Source organism: Dryobates pubescens, chromosome 9 (assembly GCF_014839835.1).
Source record: "Dryobates pubescens isolate bDryPub1 chromosome 9, bDryPub1.pri, whole genome shotgun sequence".
Classification (NCBI taxonomy): domain Eukaryota; kingdom Metazoa; phylum Chordata; class Aves; order Piciformes; family Picidae; genus Dryobates; species Dryobates pubescens.
In genome coordinates, this window is record NC_071620.1 from 8,040,258 (window position 1) to 8,061,289 (window position 21,032).

The 21,032-nt window shown below is 44.9% G+C and overlaps 1 protein-coding gene across 1 annotated transcript in view; it reads left to right on the forward strand.

Annotated features, from left to right (window-relative positions):
• Positions 1-6,885, forward strand: part of GALNT12 (polypeptide N-acetylgalactosaminyltransferase 12) — a 61,808-nt gene extending 54,923 nt beyond the window's left edge. The window contains exons 9-10 of the mRNA XM_009906728.2: positions 1,045-1,200; positions 6,649-6,885. Coding sequence (XP_009905030.2) covers positions 1,045-1,200; positions 6,649-6,786 — 294 coding nt within the window. The 3' untranslated portion in view covers positions 6,787-6,885. The remainder of the gene's footprint in view (positions 1-1,044; positions 1,201-6,648) is intronic.
• Positions 6,886-21,032: the final 14,147 nt, after the last annotated feature.

The window sequence follows — 21,032 nt, forward strand, 5'->3', positions numbered from 1 at the left end:
TTGTGATAACCTTATTAATGCAAGTCAGCATCCTGTTGGCTTTCTTTGCCACTGCAGCACACTGTTCGCTCACATTGAGCCTTTTGCCCGCAGCCTCTTGCTCCAGGGGTGAAATGAAACAAAAGAGGACTCCTTCTCTCCCTCATCCTTTTGTTTCCATTAATGCAACTATACTGTTGGGAACAAGCAATTTTCTGATGAGTATAGAACTCTACTGTGTATAATATGAATCAGATCTAAGCACACATTCATCATAGTCATCTAAATTATTTACATGCATGCTAAATACAAACAACTTTCAAACTCTGCCAGTCTTCAGTGAAGTCCAAAATTTGGCAAATGGCCATGCTAAATATAAAATTTCTAAGGAAGCCTTCAGCCTTAATTGCTACGGAAGCCAAGATGTTTTCGAGTGTGCTCAGAACACCTCTGTAGAATCTTGTACTACAAGCACAGCCAGTAAATTGTCTTTGATAAAATTCTGTTCGTGTCTAAAAGCAGCTGTAGCTGATGTGCTTCAAATAATACCTTAAAATGTTATAGAATAAAATGCTTATCATCATGCATCCTGGGTGCTTTGTAAGTGGAAATGAACCTGAACCAAACTGTGCTTGGATCTATGTAGTGAGCAACTCCTTAATTAAAAGGAACATTGTTTAGTGACGACAGAATTGAGCAGGCATAATGTCAGGCTAGAAACTGGTTTCCATCCTGTTTTTAAGGGTGATCTGGAATGTGAAAGCAGAATATTACAGTGTAGTTTTGCAAGTTCTTTAATGCTGGAACATCTGTCTTCCAGGGCATTTATTCAGCATTTCATACATTTTAAGTGCTACCAGAGTAGAACAGCGCTGTGGTGAGATTGATTTCCTGTAAAAGAGTAGAGCAAACAGCGGCAGTTAACGCTCCTTGAATATTCTTGCCAGAATAGCAACTTTAATATGCTAACTTACTTAGAGTATCTTAGTATATCCTCCCTATAAATACTTTCCTGTGTGCATAGGAAATGACTGTTGTCCTTTGTTTCTTCTCTTGGGTTTGCAGTTTTTTGAGTATACCTCTCACCATGAAATACGTTACAACACTCGACAGCCGGAAGTCTGTGCAGCAGTCGACTCAGGGACTGACTACTTGACGATGTACTTGTGTCAAGAAAACGTCCACAGTGTTCCTGAAGAACAGAAGTTTGTTTTCAGAGAGGTAAGTGTGCCAGCTTGGGTTTGGGTATGTTTTTCTTTTTGGGTGTGGGTGGAAGGAGAATTGTTGAGATTATTTTTTTAATATTTTAATTTTACTGCCTACACATCATGGGACAGGCCACAGCATCGGTGCAGGTCTCTAGAAGAAATATGCAGAATCACACACAGAATCAGCCAGGTTGGAAAAGACCTCAGGGATCAGGTCCAAGGTGTGGCCTAACCAATGCAGAGTACAGGGGCACAATGACTTCCCTGCTCCTGCTGGCCACATTATTCCTAATGCAGGCCAGGATGCCATTGGCCGCCTTGGCCACCTGGGCACACTGCTGGCTCATGTTTAGACAGCTGTCAATTAGCACCCCCAGGTCCCTCTCTCTTTGGAAGCTGTCCAGCCACTCTGACCCCAGCCTGTAGCTCTGCATGGGGTTGCTGTGGCCAAAGTGCAGCACCTGGCACTCGGACTTGTTAAATGCCATCCCATTGGACTCTGCCCATCTGTCCAGTCGGTCGAGGTCCCTCTGCAGAGCCCTTCTACCCTCTAACTGACCAACATCTGCTCCTCATAGGGCTTGTACTTGAGACCTCTCACCAGTCTTGTCGCCCTTCTCTAGACACGTCACTGTCCTTCTTAAATTGAGGGGCCCAGAACCTTGGCTTTTAAATATCTTGGCTTTTAACATCTGAACCTAAAACCAGGGCATAGGAGCGATATGCAGGTGAAGAGTATGCCAGTGATAAAGAATAGGAACATGAAGGAAATGTCTTTCTTAACCTCAGAGGAGTTGGGAAGTTTGGCAGAGGTTTCTATTTGCCTGTCTACATCTAGAGTTTTCCAGGGGTTGCTTGGTTTTCTCTCACATCTCACACTTACTGTCTTCTGCTGAGAACCGAGGATCCTCCACATACCTCTTTCCCCACCAATTCTCATGGCTGGCCTAATTCTGTTCTTTCATTGACTTATTTTATTTCCCAGTATTTACAGCACTTAATATCCCTGTTCACATCCCAACATTACTTTAGAGTTCTCGATGCATTTGAGCTGCTTCTCCTCTGCAAACCCTCTCTTGTGCTCCTCCCCTGATAAACACCAGAAGTGGTCTCTGAGATTTTCTGCAGTGTAATGTGCACTTGTGTAATTTGATACACCATACTGGGACCAGTGCTGTTCAGTATCTTCGTCAGTGATATAGACAGTGAGATTGAGTACACCCTCAGGAAATTTGCTGATGATACCAAGCTGAGTGGTGTGGTTGACATGACTGGTGGATGGAATGCCATCCAGAGGGATGTAGCCAGGCTATAGAAGTGGGCTCAGGAGAACCTCATGATGTTCAATGAGGTGAAGTACAAGGTCCTGCACCTGGGTCAGGACAATCCTCATTATCAATACAGGCTGGGGGATGATGATGCTGAGAGCAGCCCTGCAGGACTTAGGGGCACTGGTAGACGAGAAGCTGGATATGAGCCAGCAGTGTGCACTTGCAATCCAGAAGGCAAATGGTATCCTGAGCTGCATCAATAGAAGTGTGGCCAGCAGGTTGAAAGAGGTGATTGTGCCACTCTGCTCTGGTGAGACCTCACTTGCAGTACTGCATCTGTCTCTGGTGTCCTCAACGCAGGAAGGACATGGACCCACTGGACTGGGTCCAGAGTTGGGCCACAAAGATTATCAGAGAGCTGGAGCACCTCTCCCATGAAGACAGGCTGAGGGAATTGGAGTTGTTCAGCCTGGTGAAGAGAAGGCTCTGGGGAAATCTCATAGTGGCATTTCAGCATCAAAAGGAGCTCAACAGGAAGGCTGGGAAGGGACTGTTTAGAAGGGCTTGTAGCAATAGGAGCAGGATAGATTTGGGTCAGACACTAGGAGGAAGTTCTTTACCATGGGGGTAGTGGAACACCGAAATAGGTTGCCCCAGGAGGTGGTTGGGGCCCCATCCCTGGAGATACTCAGTGTGAGGCTTGACAGGACTCTAGGCACCCTGATCTAGTTGAGGATGGCCCTGCTTACTGCAGAGGGGGTTGGACTAGATGACTCTTAGAGGTCCCTTCCAACCCAGATCATTCTATGATTCTGTGATTTGATGATTCAGTGCTCATAGTAGGGATGTTGCACAAGATGATCTTCCAGGGTCCCTTCCAACCCTATGATACTCTGATTAAAAAACACCTTATGATCTCCTCCTACCCCCACACTGCACACATCTTACTAGTTGTAAAGACTCAGGAAATCTGTACCTTTCTTCCTCAACCTTAATGCCTACTCCCAAAGGGAGGTTTTAATTTTTAATCTCTGAAGAGAGTTTCTGGATGCCTGAGAGAAAATAAATAGGATGAAAAATGTGGCCTTGGTCAATTCTGGAGTGTTACTATTTGGCTAAGGGAAAAGGTCATATAATATATCAAAACAGTGTATTTACATAATGCGTCTGCATAATGCATCTACACTCTACAGGCTCCATGGCTGACAAATTCCATGCTTAGATACTGCTGCAGGTTGCAGAGTAAATTCTGAAGAAAAATATGAAAAAATCTGATCCAGACTGAAGCTTGCAGTGATAGTACTGGGTTAAGTTCATAAATGAAGTTCCATTTTTAATGCTTGCTTTCCTCAAAACTTTTCAAGGTCGCATGCATTAATTCCTAAGCCGGCGTGTACTGAATGACCCTCAGTGACTCCAGGAAGCACTTGAGAAAACGCAGTTTTGGAACACATCTGCTTCCACTGCATTCCTAACCATTAATTTTAGGAATTATTTTCATCTTTCTTTCTTTTTCGTGATCACTTTGTGCCTTATTTACATTTTACAATTTATCTAAGTGCGCCGCGCCGCTCTGATTTCTCTTCAATTGCATTAAATCAAACCCGCCAGTCCCCACCTTTCAGGACAAGTGATGGGTGAGGTGTCAGTGCCACGTTTCCCTTGCTTTATGTGGAGAAATGTCAGACACTGGAAAAGCTGTCCTTATGGATGTAGCATAATCAAAGATTTGAACAGCCTCCCCAGCGGCTTGGCAAGAATTAAGTTCTTACGGGCACCGAGTCAAAAGCGAGCGAGGCAGATATTGATTAGTCCACTGAAAAATGTGAATTATCACAACGGAAATGGGAAAGTCATTCAGCAGCTAAGGCTGTCAGCAGGGCCATGAGCAAGCACACACTGCTGGGTATCAGGGGCTGTGGCTCAAGGCACAATTAGTGTGACGCTCCTGCCAATAGAAGGAGCAGACTCAAAGGAGTCAGGGTTATGTTCAGAAACAGGGTGTTGACATGTTTCTTCTGAAGCTGACAGGGGCTTTGGAAATGATTACATGTGGCAGTGTCACCTGGACCAAAGAAGTGGGCTTGGAGCAGACCAGTTCCCCACAGGTGGCTGTGCTGTCTTTTTGTAGCTTGCTGTTCTAGTTGACAGTCTTCCTGGATTGTAGCACGTGATACGAATTAGAGATGAAATGTGCTTGGAGACATCCGTAACAGGAGGGCCTGAGGCCTCAAAATGTGTTCCTTAGGGAATGTGACTGTGGAGGCCCATCAGACCTTACACCTCTGAGGCAGCTGTTCTGCCCTCCAGGAAACTAAGCTAACGCCACGCACATCTGCAGGCAGGGGGCATGTGCAGATATTTTTGCCTTTTCCAGTAAAAATATACCCTGTGAAGAAAGGGGGAAATACTTTGCTAAAAGTATGTCCAACATTTATATTTTACTTGCAAGATGTGCAATGAGTTAGTGAATTTAGGTAGTGCCTGTATTTGGCTTTGGGTTTCTCTGTCCAGATTCACAGAATGGTTTGGGCTGGCAGGGACCCTCGTGCTGCTGGTTAGACTTGTTTTGATGCAGCACATTGTTAATTTATGTTGAGTTTTTCGTCATCTGACACCCACATGTCCTTCTCCTTGAGACTGCTCTCAAGGAGAGCCTTGCCCAGCCTTTACTGGGATTGCCCTGACCCAAGTTTAGGACCTTGCACTTGGCCTTGTTGAACTTCATGAGGTTGGCTTGGGCCCACCTCTCAAGCCTGTGCACGTCCCTCCAGATGGCATCCTTTCCCTCCAGCATGTCAACTGGACCACACAGCTTGGTGTCATCTGCACACTTGAGTGAGTGGGCCACCCCTCAAGTCCATGCTTTTCCTATTTGGTGAGCAGAGTGGGGGACAGTGTCAAATGCTTTTCACAGGTCCAGGTAGATGACATCTGTGGCTCTTTCCTAATCCACTGATACTGTAACTGCATCATGGAAAGCGACCAAATTCATCAGGCATGATTTGCCCTTGGTGAAACTCTGTTGGTTACCACTAATTGCAAAGCTTTGCTATTCTGGTGCAGTAACAAAAAGCAATAGAAGTGAATGAAGTTAGCACATCTTTTCCAGGCTTAGATGTCAAGACAGGAATCACTTTAAAGCAATATTAATGTAAGTTTAATAGCAGGGTCATCTGATAAAGTTTCAAGAGATCCTCAAGTCAGGCATTTTGGCATAGCACCATGAGAAGGATATCATAGACTCATAGTTATATGACATCCCTGGGCTGGAAGGGACCTCTAAAGGTCAGCTAGTCCAACCACTTTGCAGTGACCAGGGACATCCTCTCAACTAGACCAGATAACTCAGAGCCCTGCTGAGCCTCACTTTGAATATATCCTGGGATGGGGCCTCAACCACCTCTCTGGGCAACCTATTCCAGTGTTCCACCACGCTCATAGTAACAAACCTGTTCCCAACATCCAATCTAAATCTGCTCTTCTCCAGTTTGAAGCCATTGCCCCGTGTCCTATCACTGCAGGCTTTTGTAAACAGTCCTTCTCCAGCCTTCTTGCAGGCCCCCTTCAGGTACTGGAAGGTGGCGATTAGGTCTCCCTGGAGCCTTCTCTTTTCCAGGCCAAACAATCCTCTGCCTGTCTTTGTAGCAGAGGTGCTCCACAACCCCCTGATCATTTTCATGGCCCTACTCTGGACCTGCTCTCTCAGGTCCATGTCCATCCTATATTAAGGGCTCCAGACCTGAATGCAGTACTTCCAGGTGAGGTTTCACCAGAGCAGAGTAAAATGGCAGAATCACCTCTCTGGATCTGCTGGCAACACGTCTTTTGATGCAGCCCAGGATGTGATTTGCCTTCTGGGCTGCAAGCGCACACTGCCTGCTCATGTCCAGCTTCTTGACCACCAGCACCCCCAAGTCCATTTCCTCAGGGCTGCTTTATATCACCCCATTCCCAGTCTGTACTGACAGTGAGGGTTGTTCCAACCCAGGAGCAGGACCCTGCACTTGCTGTTGTTGAACCTCATGAGGTTCACCTGAGCCCACCTTTCCAGCCTGTCCAGGTCCTGTGACATTTATTTCTTGTGTGGCATTTATTTCTTACTAATGTCCTCTGTAACTTTTAAATCACAGTGATATGCTTCTGATTTTTAAGATACAAAACTCAAACATTATTTCTGTCTTTTTCAGGATGGTACCTTGTTTCATCTACAAACCCAGAAGTGCATACAAGCCGAGTCAAATGCTTACAATGGTAACCCAGCACCGTTGCTACGACCCTGTACTGGCTCGGACTACCAAAAATGGTTCTTCAAAGAAAGAAGTTGATCCAGATGTCATCTAGGACATAGCTAAAGAGAAAAATGAGCTCTTTCTAGTCAGCGGTTAGTCAACCTTTTCAAAATCACTTAAGTGATATATTTTTGTATGGAAGGAAGTGTAATTAGTTTACAAACCTTGGATTTGGTTTCCTGGATCTGTCACTAAGCATGGAGAGTTCCATAAACTACGTGCAGTGGTTATATCGTGCCACAGAATCTGCTCTTCTCCCTTTCTCTTTATTTGGCTGCTACATAACTGCTTCTGAAGGTTCTTAGGTCTTTTTCACAAGTGACAATGTATTTTTTTTTTAATCTGCTGTGTGAAATTGAGGTGGTCAAAATGATTGCACTAAGGTTGTCTGCCAACAACTTCAAATGTTTATTTTTCTACTAAAACGTTCTGCAGTTGGGCCTCTTAACAAATAGTGGTTAATAATTCTTGTCCTTTGAATACCAAGAAGGTAAAGGGAGGCCAGATCTGCCCTAAGTGACTACCACAGAACCCTCACTGAAGACTGTGTGGATTTGCACATGAAGGCAGAGGTCTGCATGTTTTTGCACAACCTAACAATCTAGATGATTGCACATGCTTGGCAGTACCTACACGTTAAATGTTGTGACCATTTTAGATGCTTATGGCACTTGATGAGTTCCTAACGTTTAAGTCTGGTTTTGGAGCAAAAGTTGGGATTCCTTAAAGAAATAAGGCAACAGTGCTTAAAAGTGACAGCCTGGGAAAAGCTGCTTAGATTCACACGGATCTGGGTATGCAGCCGTGTCCTAGACTGCACAACTTTAACGCTGCATGGATTTTCAACATGCATAAACCGTGGCAAGAACACGCCTAGCAGTAATGTTTTCAACCAATTTCAAAATTACAGTCAGAGAAAGCAAATCTAAGAAATTGTATCTCATTAAAGTGTAAATGTTAAAATGGTTCTGCGACTAATTTGTACCATCTGCAGCTGATGTTAATAGAAAAAGAATTGTCTTTCAGATACAACTTGCATTTTGTCTGGGAACCCCTTTTCTGTCAATGTGTAGAGTCCTACTGGGAGTTTGGGTTTTAATCTGCAGTGGTACAAGATGTTCTTTGCCATGGTGTGTGGGCTTGGGCCCACCTCTCAAGCCTGTGCACGTCCCTCCAGATGGCATCTTTTCCCTCCAGCATGTCAACGGGACCACACAGCTTGGTGTCATCTGCACACTTGCCAAAGGTGCACTCAATCCCACTGTCCATATCACCAACCGAGATAGTAAACAACACTGGTCCTGGTGCTGACCCTTGAGGGGTGCTACTTGTCTCTGGTCTCCATTTGGACATTGATCTGTTGACTGCAACTCTCAGAGTGTGGCCATCCATCCAACCCTTATCCATTGAGTGAGGGGGCCACCCCTCAAGTCCATGCTTTTCCTATTTGGTGAGCAGAGTGGGGACAGTGTCGAATGCTTTTCACAGGTCCAGGTAGATGACATCTGTTGCTCTTTCCTAATCCACTGATACTGTAACTGCATCATGGAAAGCCACCAAGTTCATCAGGCATGATATGCCCTTGGTGAAACTCTGTTGGTTACCACTAATTGCTTCTTTTTCATTTTCTGTACATCTTAGCAAAGCTTTGCTATTCTGGTGCAGTAACAAAAAGCAATAGAAGTGAATGAAGTTAGACAAAACTTGCATTTTGTCTGGGAACCCCTTTTCTTGTAAAGTTGGCTGTGTCGGTGTGTAGAGTCCTACTGGGAATTTGGGTTTTAATCTGCAGTGGTACAAGATGGGTTTTGCCATGGTGTGTGAGATCTGCCTTACCCAATCAGACAAGTAGTGTGTATAGCAATGTATTTGGTCATTGACCATCATCATTACAGTGTTGATTAAAAGGATTTCAGCTCTTAAAGAAAGTTTCTTTCTTTATCAGCTGGAGTTATGCTTATATGTATAGAAGCATGAAAATTCCAATCTTTTTTCCCTCGGAAGTCTTGGCATCTATTTCAGTTAGTTTTGGGTGTATTTTGTTATTTGTGTTCATGTTTTCTATTAAAACCAAATGTACAGTCTTTTCTTTAAATTCTTATCAGTTCATGCCATGTGGGCATACCTATTTATATGATTAGGGGGTAGGGGGAGGGTTTCTGTCTGGCAGAGATGCTTATGTAAGTTCTTCCAAGATCTTTCTATACCCGTGTAGATAGAATGTTTTTTATGAACACCTCTTGTCTCTGGTGTCTGGACTGATGAAATTGATGTTAGAATGAATAAAATATTTTGGTTTTCTGTAGAGTGGGAACTATCTTTACAAATTTTTTGTTTGGTTGGTTTTGGTTTTGTTTTGTTTCTTATGGTCAGTGGCTTTCTTTTAAGCATTTCTCTGATCTATTAAGGCTCTGATTCCTGCAGCACCTCAGACAAGACAGCTTTATTTTATGCTCTTTCCAGTTCCTTCTCCTGAACTCGGTAATGCTTCTCTTCACCTGTTCCCACCAATGGTGTGCAATTTGTGGAGCCAGAAATCAGAACTGAGTGACTGCATAAAAGAACTGAGGGAGCTCCAGCAACACAGGCAGGATCTTCTGTTAATTTGTGCTTTGCCTTCTTGATGGTTGATTGAATTGCATTAGTAAATTAATGGATGACAGCCCACTTACTACAATTGTAGACAAAACTCTCTATTGACCTCTATGACAATGAGGTTTTCTTTGCTGTGGGACTTGGAAGATTTCATATCATGTGGTGGTATGCAAGTGAAATTTAGTGATTGGAAATTATTTTCAATACATCCTCACACTCTGTACTTGTCTAGAGGGAAGTGTTGATCTTCTGGGCTTTTGCTTACATGCAGCTGAGCTGTTTTCTCATGTACCAGCAAACCTCCTGGCCTGGATTGAATGTTTGCTAGGCAGACACACTTATGTTGAGTTCAAAAGTAGACACTGAACATAGCAACATCACCAGCTGGCTCCCCTTATGTTGCCTGTTCAGTCCACCTCCTTACTATTTTTTTTCTCCTTGGTATCCTTTTCTTCACAACTCCCTGGAGTTGTTGTAATGGTTTAAATCAGAACAAAACAGGTCAAATCAAACCAGCGAGTTAACCTGTCTATTTCTATTTTCCCAACACAGAAGTGAGGGAAAAGTAACAGACAGAACCTCAAGATTGAGACAAACAAACAATAAAGTGACAAAAAAGTGAGATATAATACACTTAGAAAATCAGAAAAACATGGTACAAAATGCATAATTACCTTAGCCTGTTTGCAGAAAAAGTATGGCACAAAGCAGCAGCAAGCTGAAGCAGGTGAGCCAAAAGCCCAAGCCAGAAAACTACTCCCCTATCCCTCCTTGTCCCACCACTATCCCAGCAGAAAAGATCAACACCCAAAAACCCAGAACCCAGAAGCAGCAACTGGAACAGGGAGCCTCCCATGCTACAGTCTGAACTTCAAGCCCCATAAAACTTGCTTCAGCCTGTATGTTCATTTTTGAAGCTGGCATGACTGCAGCATGGTATGAATAACAGCAGCGGCTTTGACTCAATCCATGACAGTTGTATTAATATCTGACTTCAGGTTTGAAGGGTGAAGGACTCTACCAAGCATCTTCCAACAGTGCACATCTTCCAACTTCCTTTTGTGTGACGTCAGAGCTACCTGACTCTGGGGGCTCAGGGCTACCACAGACTGTGGACTTTGTGCCTCTCCTCACTAAAATGGAAGAGCTGGAGGACTTCAGTAACAAATTAGTACTTCATCTAGTTCTGACCTCTTTGAAAAAGAGAGGAACAGCTTCCACATGGTCCAAATAAAAGACCAGTAGGTCTTCCCTTCCTCAGAATTCATCTTCCTTTTAATACTTAACCGCTATGTTCTTTTCCTATTTGCCATGGGAAGCGCTACCTACATGGAGCATCCATAAAACCAAAACCTGTAACTCAAGCTTACAGATAAGCTTAGATTAAAATAATGTGATGCTGGCAGTGCACACTGGGAATTCCCAAGCCCTTCTTCCTTTTTCTGCCACCACAGGACATTTTATAAATATAGAGAGAGCGACTGAACAACTTGTCCTAAGAAGGTATAGTCCCCACACTCAGTACATTCTATATAAAATTCTAGGATAGAGATGAAGAAGCCTAACTTCCAAATGGATTTTATCCTGTCCTCACTCCCTAACTGCAAACACCACCCCCCTTCCACACTGCCTATTTTTTTCAGCATTATATTGGATCAGTGTGATTCCATGCTCTCCCAAGTTGCTTTCCATCCATGTCTGATGTTCCTTTGATGTTCTAAGTTATGGGCCATATTTGGCATGGTTAAGGCACGAAAAAATTCAGCCAGAAGAAATATTTCACAAAACTGAGCAGTGCAAAAGGTTTCACAAAATTTCCATATATTGTGCCAAAAACACCTTGTGAGAGAAACAGTAATATGCAAGGAGGCTTTAGCCTCTAATAGGATGGTATTATCCCCAAAATGAGAATTTGAGGGTGTAATGGGGTTGCAGCTAATTTGTAATAATCTTAATCATTCATACTACTTAGTCTCTGTATTTCTTTATTTAAAAAGCTGCAGTCCAGATTGCAGTCTGGTGCCTAATCCTTTATCACATTTCTTTGAACTCATCAGGCACTATTTTGCCTTTTGTTTTGTTTTGTTCTTCCACTGTTCTCCTTTCGTTCCAACATCGTGTGTCTTTGACATAGACTGCATTTTCACTTTGACAGTAGGCAGTGTATTATTAACCTTCCTTCTAGGAAATAAACCACTAAGACCTCCTTACGTGGAGTCTTGACAGACCCATTACGATGGCAGAGAGTTAAGAGTTTGCACAAACACACAGGAGCAACAGTCATCATTGTATACTCGCTGGTCAGCATGAATTGAAAGCAGTATTTCTTGCTAGCTCTGCTGAAACAGAGCCTCAAAACCATGTTCAATTTTTGTTTTATTTATGGGAAGTGATATGATTTGCTGGAAGGGGAAATTCATATTGTTTGGTAACACTGGGGCATCGTGCTCCTATTCCCTGTGTAAGAAAACAGGTAGTTTTACAGTGATACAGCTGGGTTGGTAATTCAAAATCTGATGCTCTTTTATTTGGCTCTTATAAGCCTTTAGACTGGGAAATTAATTGGAAGCTGAGCTTTGTTCTGAAACTCTGATAGGAAGTCATAGCAAGATATCTAGAGAGGCTATAGGGTGTGGATAATGCAGTTGTGTACGTATGCTTGTAAATGTGGGGGAGGGGTTGGCAGTGTTTGAGAATGCTGTGTGGGCCTGTAACAAAGACAGAATTTTGGTTGTGCTAGCAAATTAGCTGAGGTGGGTGGGAAGGGCCTTGGGAGGGAGGAAAGAGATGGGTAGTTGACCTCCTCTTGTGCTATTGGGTGCTAGCAGTTGACCTCAGTAGCCATATCTGGGTTTGAATTAGAGCATTGTGGTATTGAGCCACTTCCCATTTACAGAGGGAAACAATTATGTGTGTATATGCACTACTAAAATTACTATGCCCAGATCAACAGTTTTAAATATTTTTTTTTCCCCAATCCATTGCTCACTGACATTTAGATGAATAGACAAAGCCTGTTTAGACTAGACCAAGTCAGCACCAACAGGAATGACATGGCTGTAGATGACATATTTTTAGAAGCTTCAGGATTTCTAAAGAGGGTTACAGACAAAAAAAGGACAGGACCTTCTCAATGGTTTGTAATATCTCCAAAAGCATAAATAAACAAGATGGAAGATGCAGTCATTGGCATAATGGGTTGCGTGACTGTGGTGGTTCGGCCCTGGCTGGGGCCCAAATGCCCACCAAAGCCACTTTGTCACTCCTCTTCTTAGATGGACAGGGGAGAGAGGAAAATACAACAAAAGGCCTGTAATAAGATAGAAAGGATTTTAATAATGCAAAGCAAAGGCCCCATACAGAAGCGAAAGCAAACAGATGTTATTCTGTACTGCCCATCAAGCTGGACAGTGTTTTGGTCACTCTTGGGAAGCAGGGCTCCAATAGGTGTAGCAGTTGCACCGGAGGACAGATGCCATCAACAAATGTCGCTGCACTTCCTTTTTTCACTTAGTTTACATGTTTGAGCTGCCATCATCTGGCATGGAATACCCTTTTGGTCCGTTTGGGTCAGCTGGTTCAGCTGTGTCTCTTCCCAAGATCTTGCCCACCCCTCAGCATACTCTTGGGATGGGGGAATGTTGGAAAAGTATACCCCTGGTGCTTGGTTCAGCAGTAGCCAAAACATTGCTGTGTTATCAACACCCAGCTACAGCACTGCAAAACCCAGAACTAGGAAAGATAGTCTAGGGAGAATTAACTCCAGCTCAGCCAAACGCAGTACAATGACATGTTTCTAGTTGTATCAAGCCGTTTTCCAGTGTGGGATAGTACTTGCAGCAGATGCAATTTCTTTCATGGTGGTAAGGGAAAAATCAGTTTTCTGGGTTTCTTTAACTTAACCATGCTTTGAATGGATTTAATTTTCAGCTGAAGCAAAAGTGGTCAAGGGATTCACACTACTACAGGCACTTAGAACTGAATTGCATGAATTAGTTTCTCTGTGATGAGCAAGTCTAAAGAATATATAAAACCCAAAAATGTTAACTGCGCAACATTTTGAGGAGACTTAGTAATAACTGAAATTGGAAATGACCATTATCAGGAAGATATTTAACATAAGTTGTTACCAGAATACAGTTGGAGGATTCACCTGATTGAAATGTTGAAGTGACTGGGTAGAGAGAGTGATTGCCATTGGAATGGACTCCCGAGGAAGTGGTGGAGTTACCATCACTGGAGGTGTTCAGGAGGAGACTTGATAGGGTGCTTGGTTGCATGGTTTGGTTGATTAGGTGGGTTGGATAATAGGTTGAACGTGATGATCTTGAAGGTCTCTTCCAACCTGGTCTATTCTATTCCATTCTATTCTATTCTATAAGAATTCTATTTTATTCTATTCAAATTCTATTCTATTCTGTTCCTATTCTATAAGAATTCTATTCTATTCTATTCTATTCTATTCTATTCTATTCTATTCTATTCTCATTTTGTGAAATATAAAGCTATGCCATAAGAATGCAGCAGCTGCTATTGGGCCAGATTCAGGTAGCTACAATCAACATGGTGGGAAGAAAGTGATATTTGATTTTCAAGCAAAGGGAACAGGATTTACAATTCTTGTGAAATGATATCTTAGCTAACAAGGAATAGACAGATGCAGAGGGTGTCTGGTGCAGACCACCAAATAAGAATATAAAACCTCTTTGCATGACAGATAAAGAATGTGCGCTACTTCAGAGGATTTCATCCTAGGGGATGCACTTGACCAATTTCATGATAGCAGAACATTTGGGGGATTTCTGAGGAAAAAACCAAACAGTCTGCTGGGCAGGCGGCTGTGTCTGGCACAATCTTTAATAAGGAGTTTGGTGAAGTCTCATTGGTGCTTGGCTGCGTGGTTTAGTTGATTAGGTGGGTTGGATTAGTTGATAGGTTTAGAATACATAGAATACATAGAATAAACCAGGTTGGAAGAGACCTTCAAGATCATCGCGTCCAACCCATCAACCAATCCAACACCACCTAAACAACTAAACCATGGCACCAAGCACCCCATCAAGTCTCCTCCTGAACACCTCCAGTGATGGCGACTCCACCACCTCCCCAGGCAGCCCATTCCAATGGGCAGTCACTCTCTCTGTATAGAACTTCTTCCTAACCTCCAGCCTAAACCTCCCCTGGCACAGCCTGAAACTGTATCCTCTTGTTCTGGTACTGGCTGCCTGGGAGAAGAAACCAACATCTGCCTGTCTACAACCTTCCTTCAGGTAGTTGTAGAGAGTAATAAGGTCACCCCTGAGTCTCCTTCTCTCCAGGCTAAGCAACCCCAGCTCCCTCAGTCTCTCCTCATAGGGCTTGTGTTCCAAACCCCTCACCAACTTTGTTGCCCTTGAATGCGATGATCTTGAAGGTCTCTTCCAACCTGGTTTATTCTATTCTAAATATCTGGACATCTGTTATGCACGAACAAAGGATAGTAGCTATGAAAGAAGAAATTTCTCAGTGCTGAGAACTGGAAAGAAGCAAGGTACACAAAATATGAATATACATCACGTTGAAGGCTCATGTATTCCACGTGAACAGTTTTGATGGGATTGCAAATGAAATATTTAAAAGTGTCAGAAATAAAGTTATTTTTTAGATCTAAATTTATCTTCAACACTTTTGTCTTCAATTATATGATATCCTTGAACTGTTCCCTCTCTAAAGAAAAAAAAAAACAAAAGAAAGAGTGAAAACTGTCTTTTTCATGCCTCCCTGAGTGTACAGGAAGGGTTTTGAGAGGCTTACTTTGCCTAATCCTCATTGTTCAATATATGGCCTTATTTACTTTCCCATAGTAAATCCCTGGACTGAAAAATAAAGGTTATTTTCTTAGCTTTGCTTTAGGGAACTTCAGTGTTACAGTGTCCCAGTGCTTCCCAAATATTTATTACACTCTTCACAGTATGACTATGAAGGAAGATCACCTGTCATACTGACAGGGATTTCGGTGACTGAGAACAGTTATACCACATTGTTAAATACTGTGTAGCTTTTCTTGGTTTAAATAATATCCATAAATATACTCCAGATTTTTGCAGTTCAGACACAGGAGCTGGGATTCATTTGGCCAAAGGTAGTAATCTCCAAACCAGAAATGCGCATAGAGATGAACTGTCACTCCAGGCTCATACCATAGGCAGAATGATGCATAGAGAGGATTTCCTGCCAAGCACCCCAAAAAATGAGGAAGGTGTCATCAGATGCTACCTCTGAAAAGTATGCCTTAGCTTTCTGGACAAATGAGCCAGCAATGTGCTCTTGTGGCCAGGAAGGCCAATGCCATTCTCAGGTGTATGAGAAAGGGTGTGGTTAGCAGGTCGAGAGGGGTTCTCCTCCCCCTCTACTCTGCACTAGTGAGGCCACATCTGGAATATTGTGTCCAGTTCTGGGCCCCTCAGTTCAAAAAGGACCTCAGGGAACTGCTTGAAAGAGTCCAGTGCAGAGCCACAAACATAGAATCATAGAATTATTTCAGTTAGAAAAGACATCCAAGACCATCCAGTCCAACCATCAACCCAACACCTCTATGGCCATTAAACCATGTCTTCAAGTGCCATGGCCACACCTTTACTGGACACCTCCAGAGACGAGGACTCCACCACCTCCTCAGACAGCCTCCCCCAATGCCTGACCGCTCCTGCAGTAAAGAACTCTTTCTTAATCTCCAATCCAAACCTCCCCTGGCACAACTCCAGGCCATTTCCTCTCATTCTATCACCTGATACTAGACAGAAGAGACCAACCCCCACCTCACTTCAACCTCCCTTCAGGGACCTGCAGGGAGCAATGAGGTCTCCCCTCAGCCTCCCTCTCTTTGGGCCAAACAATCCCAGTTCCCTCAGCTGCTCCTCACCAGCTCTTCCCTCCAAAGCCTTCACCAGCTTTGCTGCCCTTGTCTGGACACACTCAAGTCACACAATATCCTTCTTGGATATTGAGGGGCCCAAAACTGAACCAAATATTCAAGGTGCAGCTTTGAATTGTGCTTTATTTTATGAAGTATTGATGGGTTTGTTCTTTTTGCATGAAGGCAAAGAAAACCATGAACTGCAGTTGTGCAGTATGAAAGATTTGTGGAAAATAAAGGTATTTTTAAATCCCCTCCTTTCACCAACACCTCCCCTTTCCCACCATATCTACCCCTTTTCCACCCCACCTGCCCCATTTTCCCCCTTTCCCCCTCAAATCCCAGAGCACCTGGGCTCTGGTGGAGTCTCCTCCCACTTCAGGTGTGGCCTCTTTGCCCTCTCTGCCCACTCCCTTTTTTAATCCCCCCCAGGAAAGACAGGAGCCTCAAGCTGAGCCCATCTGGGCTGAGGGATCTTCTCATCACTGGTGAGTACCCTGGGTGACAGGGGTGAGGACAAAGGCCGGGGGGCCTAGTGGCCCCCCGGTTAGGTAGGAAAAGGGTTGATGGCTCCTCCAATATCATCCATGGGTGTTGGCTGGGCTTCCTTCCTGGATCTGAGCTCCTCTGTGTGCTATCTTGGCTGGTTGAGGGTCTTACCCCTGGCTCTGGGAGGGGTGCAAGAATGGTGGTCCTCTTCTAATTTTACAGAAAAAAATGATGCTAAGAAATTGCAGCTACAGCATTCCTGTGCAGTGTTATGCTGTAGGAAGAAAGGCAGCAGAGGTGCCTTCTAATGTTTGCCTTCAGTGTTTTAGAATAGAGAAATATTAAGCTCCTATGCAGAATTCAGTTTATGCCAACATATTTTGAGATATGTCAGATTTCACAGTAAACCTGTGCCAAAGCTTGTGCCTACCTTCCTCACATTTTCAAACCTACCTCTCCCTGAAACACAGCCCCCTCTCTGCTGTTACTTCTTGTTAGAGAAAATGTCATGAAAAATTACAAACTCATCCAAAGGAAAACAAACAAACAAACATGTGCTAAGAGACTAGTTGTCTTAAGAATGAATTAGCTAGAAAGTCTTAAGCCATACACACAAAAAGATTTGGACAGGAAGGAGTGTGGATGTAATTGGTCTTTTTCTTTTCTTTCAGCTTTGGATCCCCAGTGCATGTTGACATTCTCTTGAAATTCTGATTAAAATGTCTAATGTTCAGATGGGATGTAAGACTGGAGAGCTGTTTTTACCTTTATTTTCAGCATTTCCTTATCACATAGGTTTAAATAGTTACATGCCAATATTCCAGCTGTGCCTCCTCAGTAAGGTGACTGTTTTGAATCATACGCTGAACCATAGAATTGTTACGGTTGGAAGGGACCTCAAAGATCATCTGGTTCCAAGCCCCCTGCCATGGGCAGGGATACCTCACTCTAGATCAGCTTGCTTGGAGCCACATCCAGCTTGGCCTTAAAAACCTCCAGGCATGAGGCTTCTACCACCTCCCTGGGCAACCTGTTCCAGTGTCTCACCACCCTCATGGGGAAGAACTTCTTCCTAACATCCAATCTGAATATACCCATTTTTATTTTTGTTCTGTTCCTCCTAGCCCTGTCATTACCTGATGCCCTAAAAAGTCTCTCCCCAGCTTTCCTGTAGGCCCCCTTCAGATACTGGAAGGCCACAATTAGGTCTCCTTGGAGCCTTCCCCAGGCTGAATAGCCCCAACTCCTTCAGTCTGTCCTTATAGGAGAGGTGCTCCAGCCCTCTCTCTAATCATCCTTGTGGCCCTTCTCTGGATGCATTCCAGCACCTTCAGATCCTTCCTGTAATAGGGGCCATGTAAACATGAAGGGAAAAATTTTCACTGTGAGGGTGACGGAACACTGGAACAGGCTCCTCCGGGGTGGGTTGTGGAGTCTCCCTCTCTGGAGATACTCAAAACACAGGATGCATTCCTGTGTGACGTGGTATAGCTGATCCTGCTCTGGCAGGGGGGTTGGACTAGATGATCTTTTGAGGTCCTGCCCAACCCCTGACATCCTGTGAAATAGGTGTAAATTTTGGTTTCCTATATCTCCTTTTGGAACTGTTTTCATTCTCCATGGTAAGCATTTGCCCCAGAACATAGCACTTTTAGGTGTGTTTCTTTGACCTACCTCTCCAGCATCTGATTTCTCATTGTGCTGCACTGGCACCATTGGCTGCTAAGCTCCACTTCCCATGCAAGGGCAAACATCAAGCTTCACACTGAATGGACCTATGTAGGAACTTTCCAACCCATTCTTGGAAAGAAGCAAGGAGGTGCATTTGATTCTTAAATTTACAAAGGGATGCTTGATTCTGCATGAGCAACAAAGAAGGGTCTCAAGCAGTTGCTAATAATATTCAAGGTATTCATTCTGTTGCGCTGCACAGCTTTGAACTCAAGCTTTCTTTCAAAAAGACCAAGTTCTCAAAAGCAAACCTGATGACATTCCAGAGACAGTGTGTGTGTGTGTGTTAATACAATGCCAATATTGTTAAATGATAACCAAAGCAATCCAAGTAGCTGTAGTTGTGGCAGCCAAGTACTGGAATTAATCACAGAATGGTACAGGATACAGGCAGTGAAGAATGATTTTCTGTGAAGCAGATTTTGAGAAACAAACTTGGTCTCTATTGCAGATCAAGTTCAGAATGGAGAAACATTTTGCATATGAAATTCTGATTAAAAATAAAATTATACAAAATCAATATGGCACCTCTTCCTGTTGGCATCCTACAAAGATCTGTTCTTGGTGTCATGATAATCAACTTTCTGGAGGAAAATGTTAAAGTTTGGAGGTAACAAAAGCAAGTGCTAATTACTTGTTACGAATAAAACACATAGTTTGATTTATACTAACGCAAGATTGGATGCACAGGAGCAAAGAATCAGGCTGTGATTTTAGGCAGAATGGTCTTAAACAGGGTGTAAATTATTTCATAAAGAGGCAGCACCACAAGGACAACAAGCTGCCTGGTTTGCCTGTAGGGATGCGTTCTCCTGACCTGCCTGATCCTTGGAAGCAGCTGGTACGGAGGAAGGTGCAGAGGTTGCTGCTGGTGGCCCAGTGCTGACAGGTTGAGGTCAGAAGGGCTGATTCACGCATGAAGTGGAAAAAAAGTAGAGATGCCTTTGAAATGCTATCAAGAATGATTCCTGAGGCAAGGGAAGGTTGGCCTAATTATTTTACAGGAGAAAAATGCACTGATTAATCTTAGCCTATGCATGTGGGAGAAGATCACTGATACCATGCTCCCTTAAGCTGCTAAAAGCATGATGAGAACCAGTGGTTGGAAGCTCGAGTAAGACAAATTGTAACTGAATGCGAGTTACACATAGTAAACTAATTAATGATGGAAAAGATTGATCAAGAGAAGTGGTGGACTCACCATTACTGATGCCTTTAAGTCACCACTGCTGGGTGTCATTCTGAGGCAGGGGTTGTAAAGCAGTGAACGTTAGGAGATGACTGGTTGAGGCCTTTTAGCCCAAGGTCACATCATGATGAAGATTCTTTCAAATTTATTGCACAGATGTCACCATCATGTGTGGGATATAAATTACATGTATTGGGTTGATTTTCAAAGGTTTGCCGTAAGCGACTTCAGGAGAATTACGAATGCATATTAAAAATGAGGTGCCTGAGGCAGGGTTAAGCAAAGTTGTTTTGCCACTACCACCTCTTGCACAGGATCCACCTGCCTTGAGACACACAGTGAGCTGTGTCACCCCCTGGGTCTTTTCAGGAGGCAGCAAATGTGGCTCAGGGGCTTTGGAAAAGGCGGCTGAGGGGGGGCAGTGCAAATGTACTCCCACCCGTGGGTGTGGGGACGCGCTAGGTGCAAGGCGCAATGCCTTCGTAAAGTGCCGGGGTATTAGGGTGTGCTGGAGGGAGCCAGCCAGGAGCACGGGCGCGGGAAGGGCTCCCCTTGCGCGGAGCCGTGGCAGCCCTCGGGGGCTCTCACGAGTCCTGCTGCAGCCTCAGCGCTGTGCAGCCACGCGCGGTGCCAGGCGCGGGAACGCCGCCGGGGAAACCGCTCTAGGACCTTCCCCTCCCCGGCTCTCGAAACGGGCCTGACCCTCGCGTGCCGCAGCTCCCACGGCCCGGGCGCGCGCCTGCGCGCGGGGGCAAGGGAGCCGGGGAGCGCGCGCTGAGCTTGCCCACGTGCCCACCCGGGGCAGCGCGGGCGCGCGCACGCCAGTGGGTGTCTGCTCCTGTGTGCGGGTGCGCGCGCGTGCCGAGTCGCGCGTGGGGCCGCAGCACCTCCGCGCGTGGAGAGCGCCGGCTGGCCGGCGCGGCGCCGACAGCCCGCAGGCAGCCACGGTGCTCGCAGGGCTGCCCGTACCTGCGGAGGGGCCGCGGCCACGGCGACGCCGGCCCGTGTCCGTGAGCCCGACACCTGGGGAAGGTGCCCGGCTCACGGGCACCACATGCTAATGCCCTGAGGGGAGGGAAGCTCGGCCCGGCCCGGCGCCGCCGCCACACACTTTGCTCTGCCTCCGGCCCCGGCCCGCGCATCCCGCTCTGCCCGACCCGAAGGGCCAGCGCAGGCGGCACCTCCCGCCCCGCCGCGGTGGGGGGTGCCAGGCCCTCGAGGTGCCCGCTGCCCTGGCTCCCGGGGAATGCGGCACTAGAACTCCCGCCCCGACTCGGCACCGCTCCCCTCCTCCGCCTCCCCGGCTCTAGGGGGGGCTTTTTCCTTTTCGGCGTTTTCTGCCGAGCATCCTTTTTTTCATTTCTTTTTTTTTTTTTTTTTTTT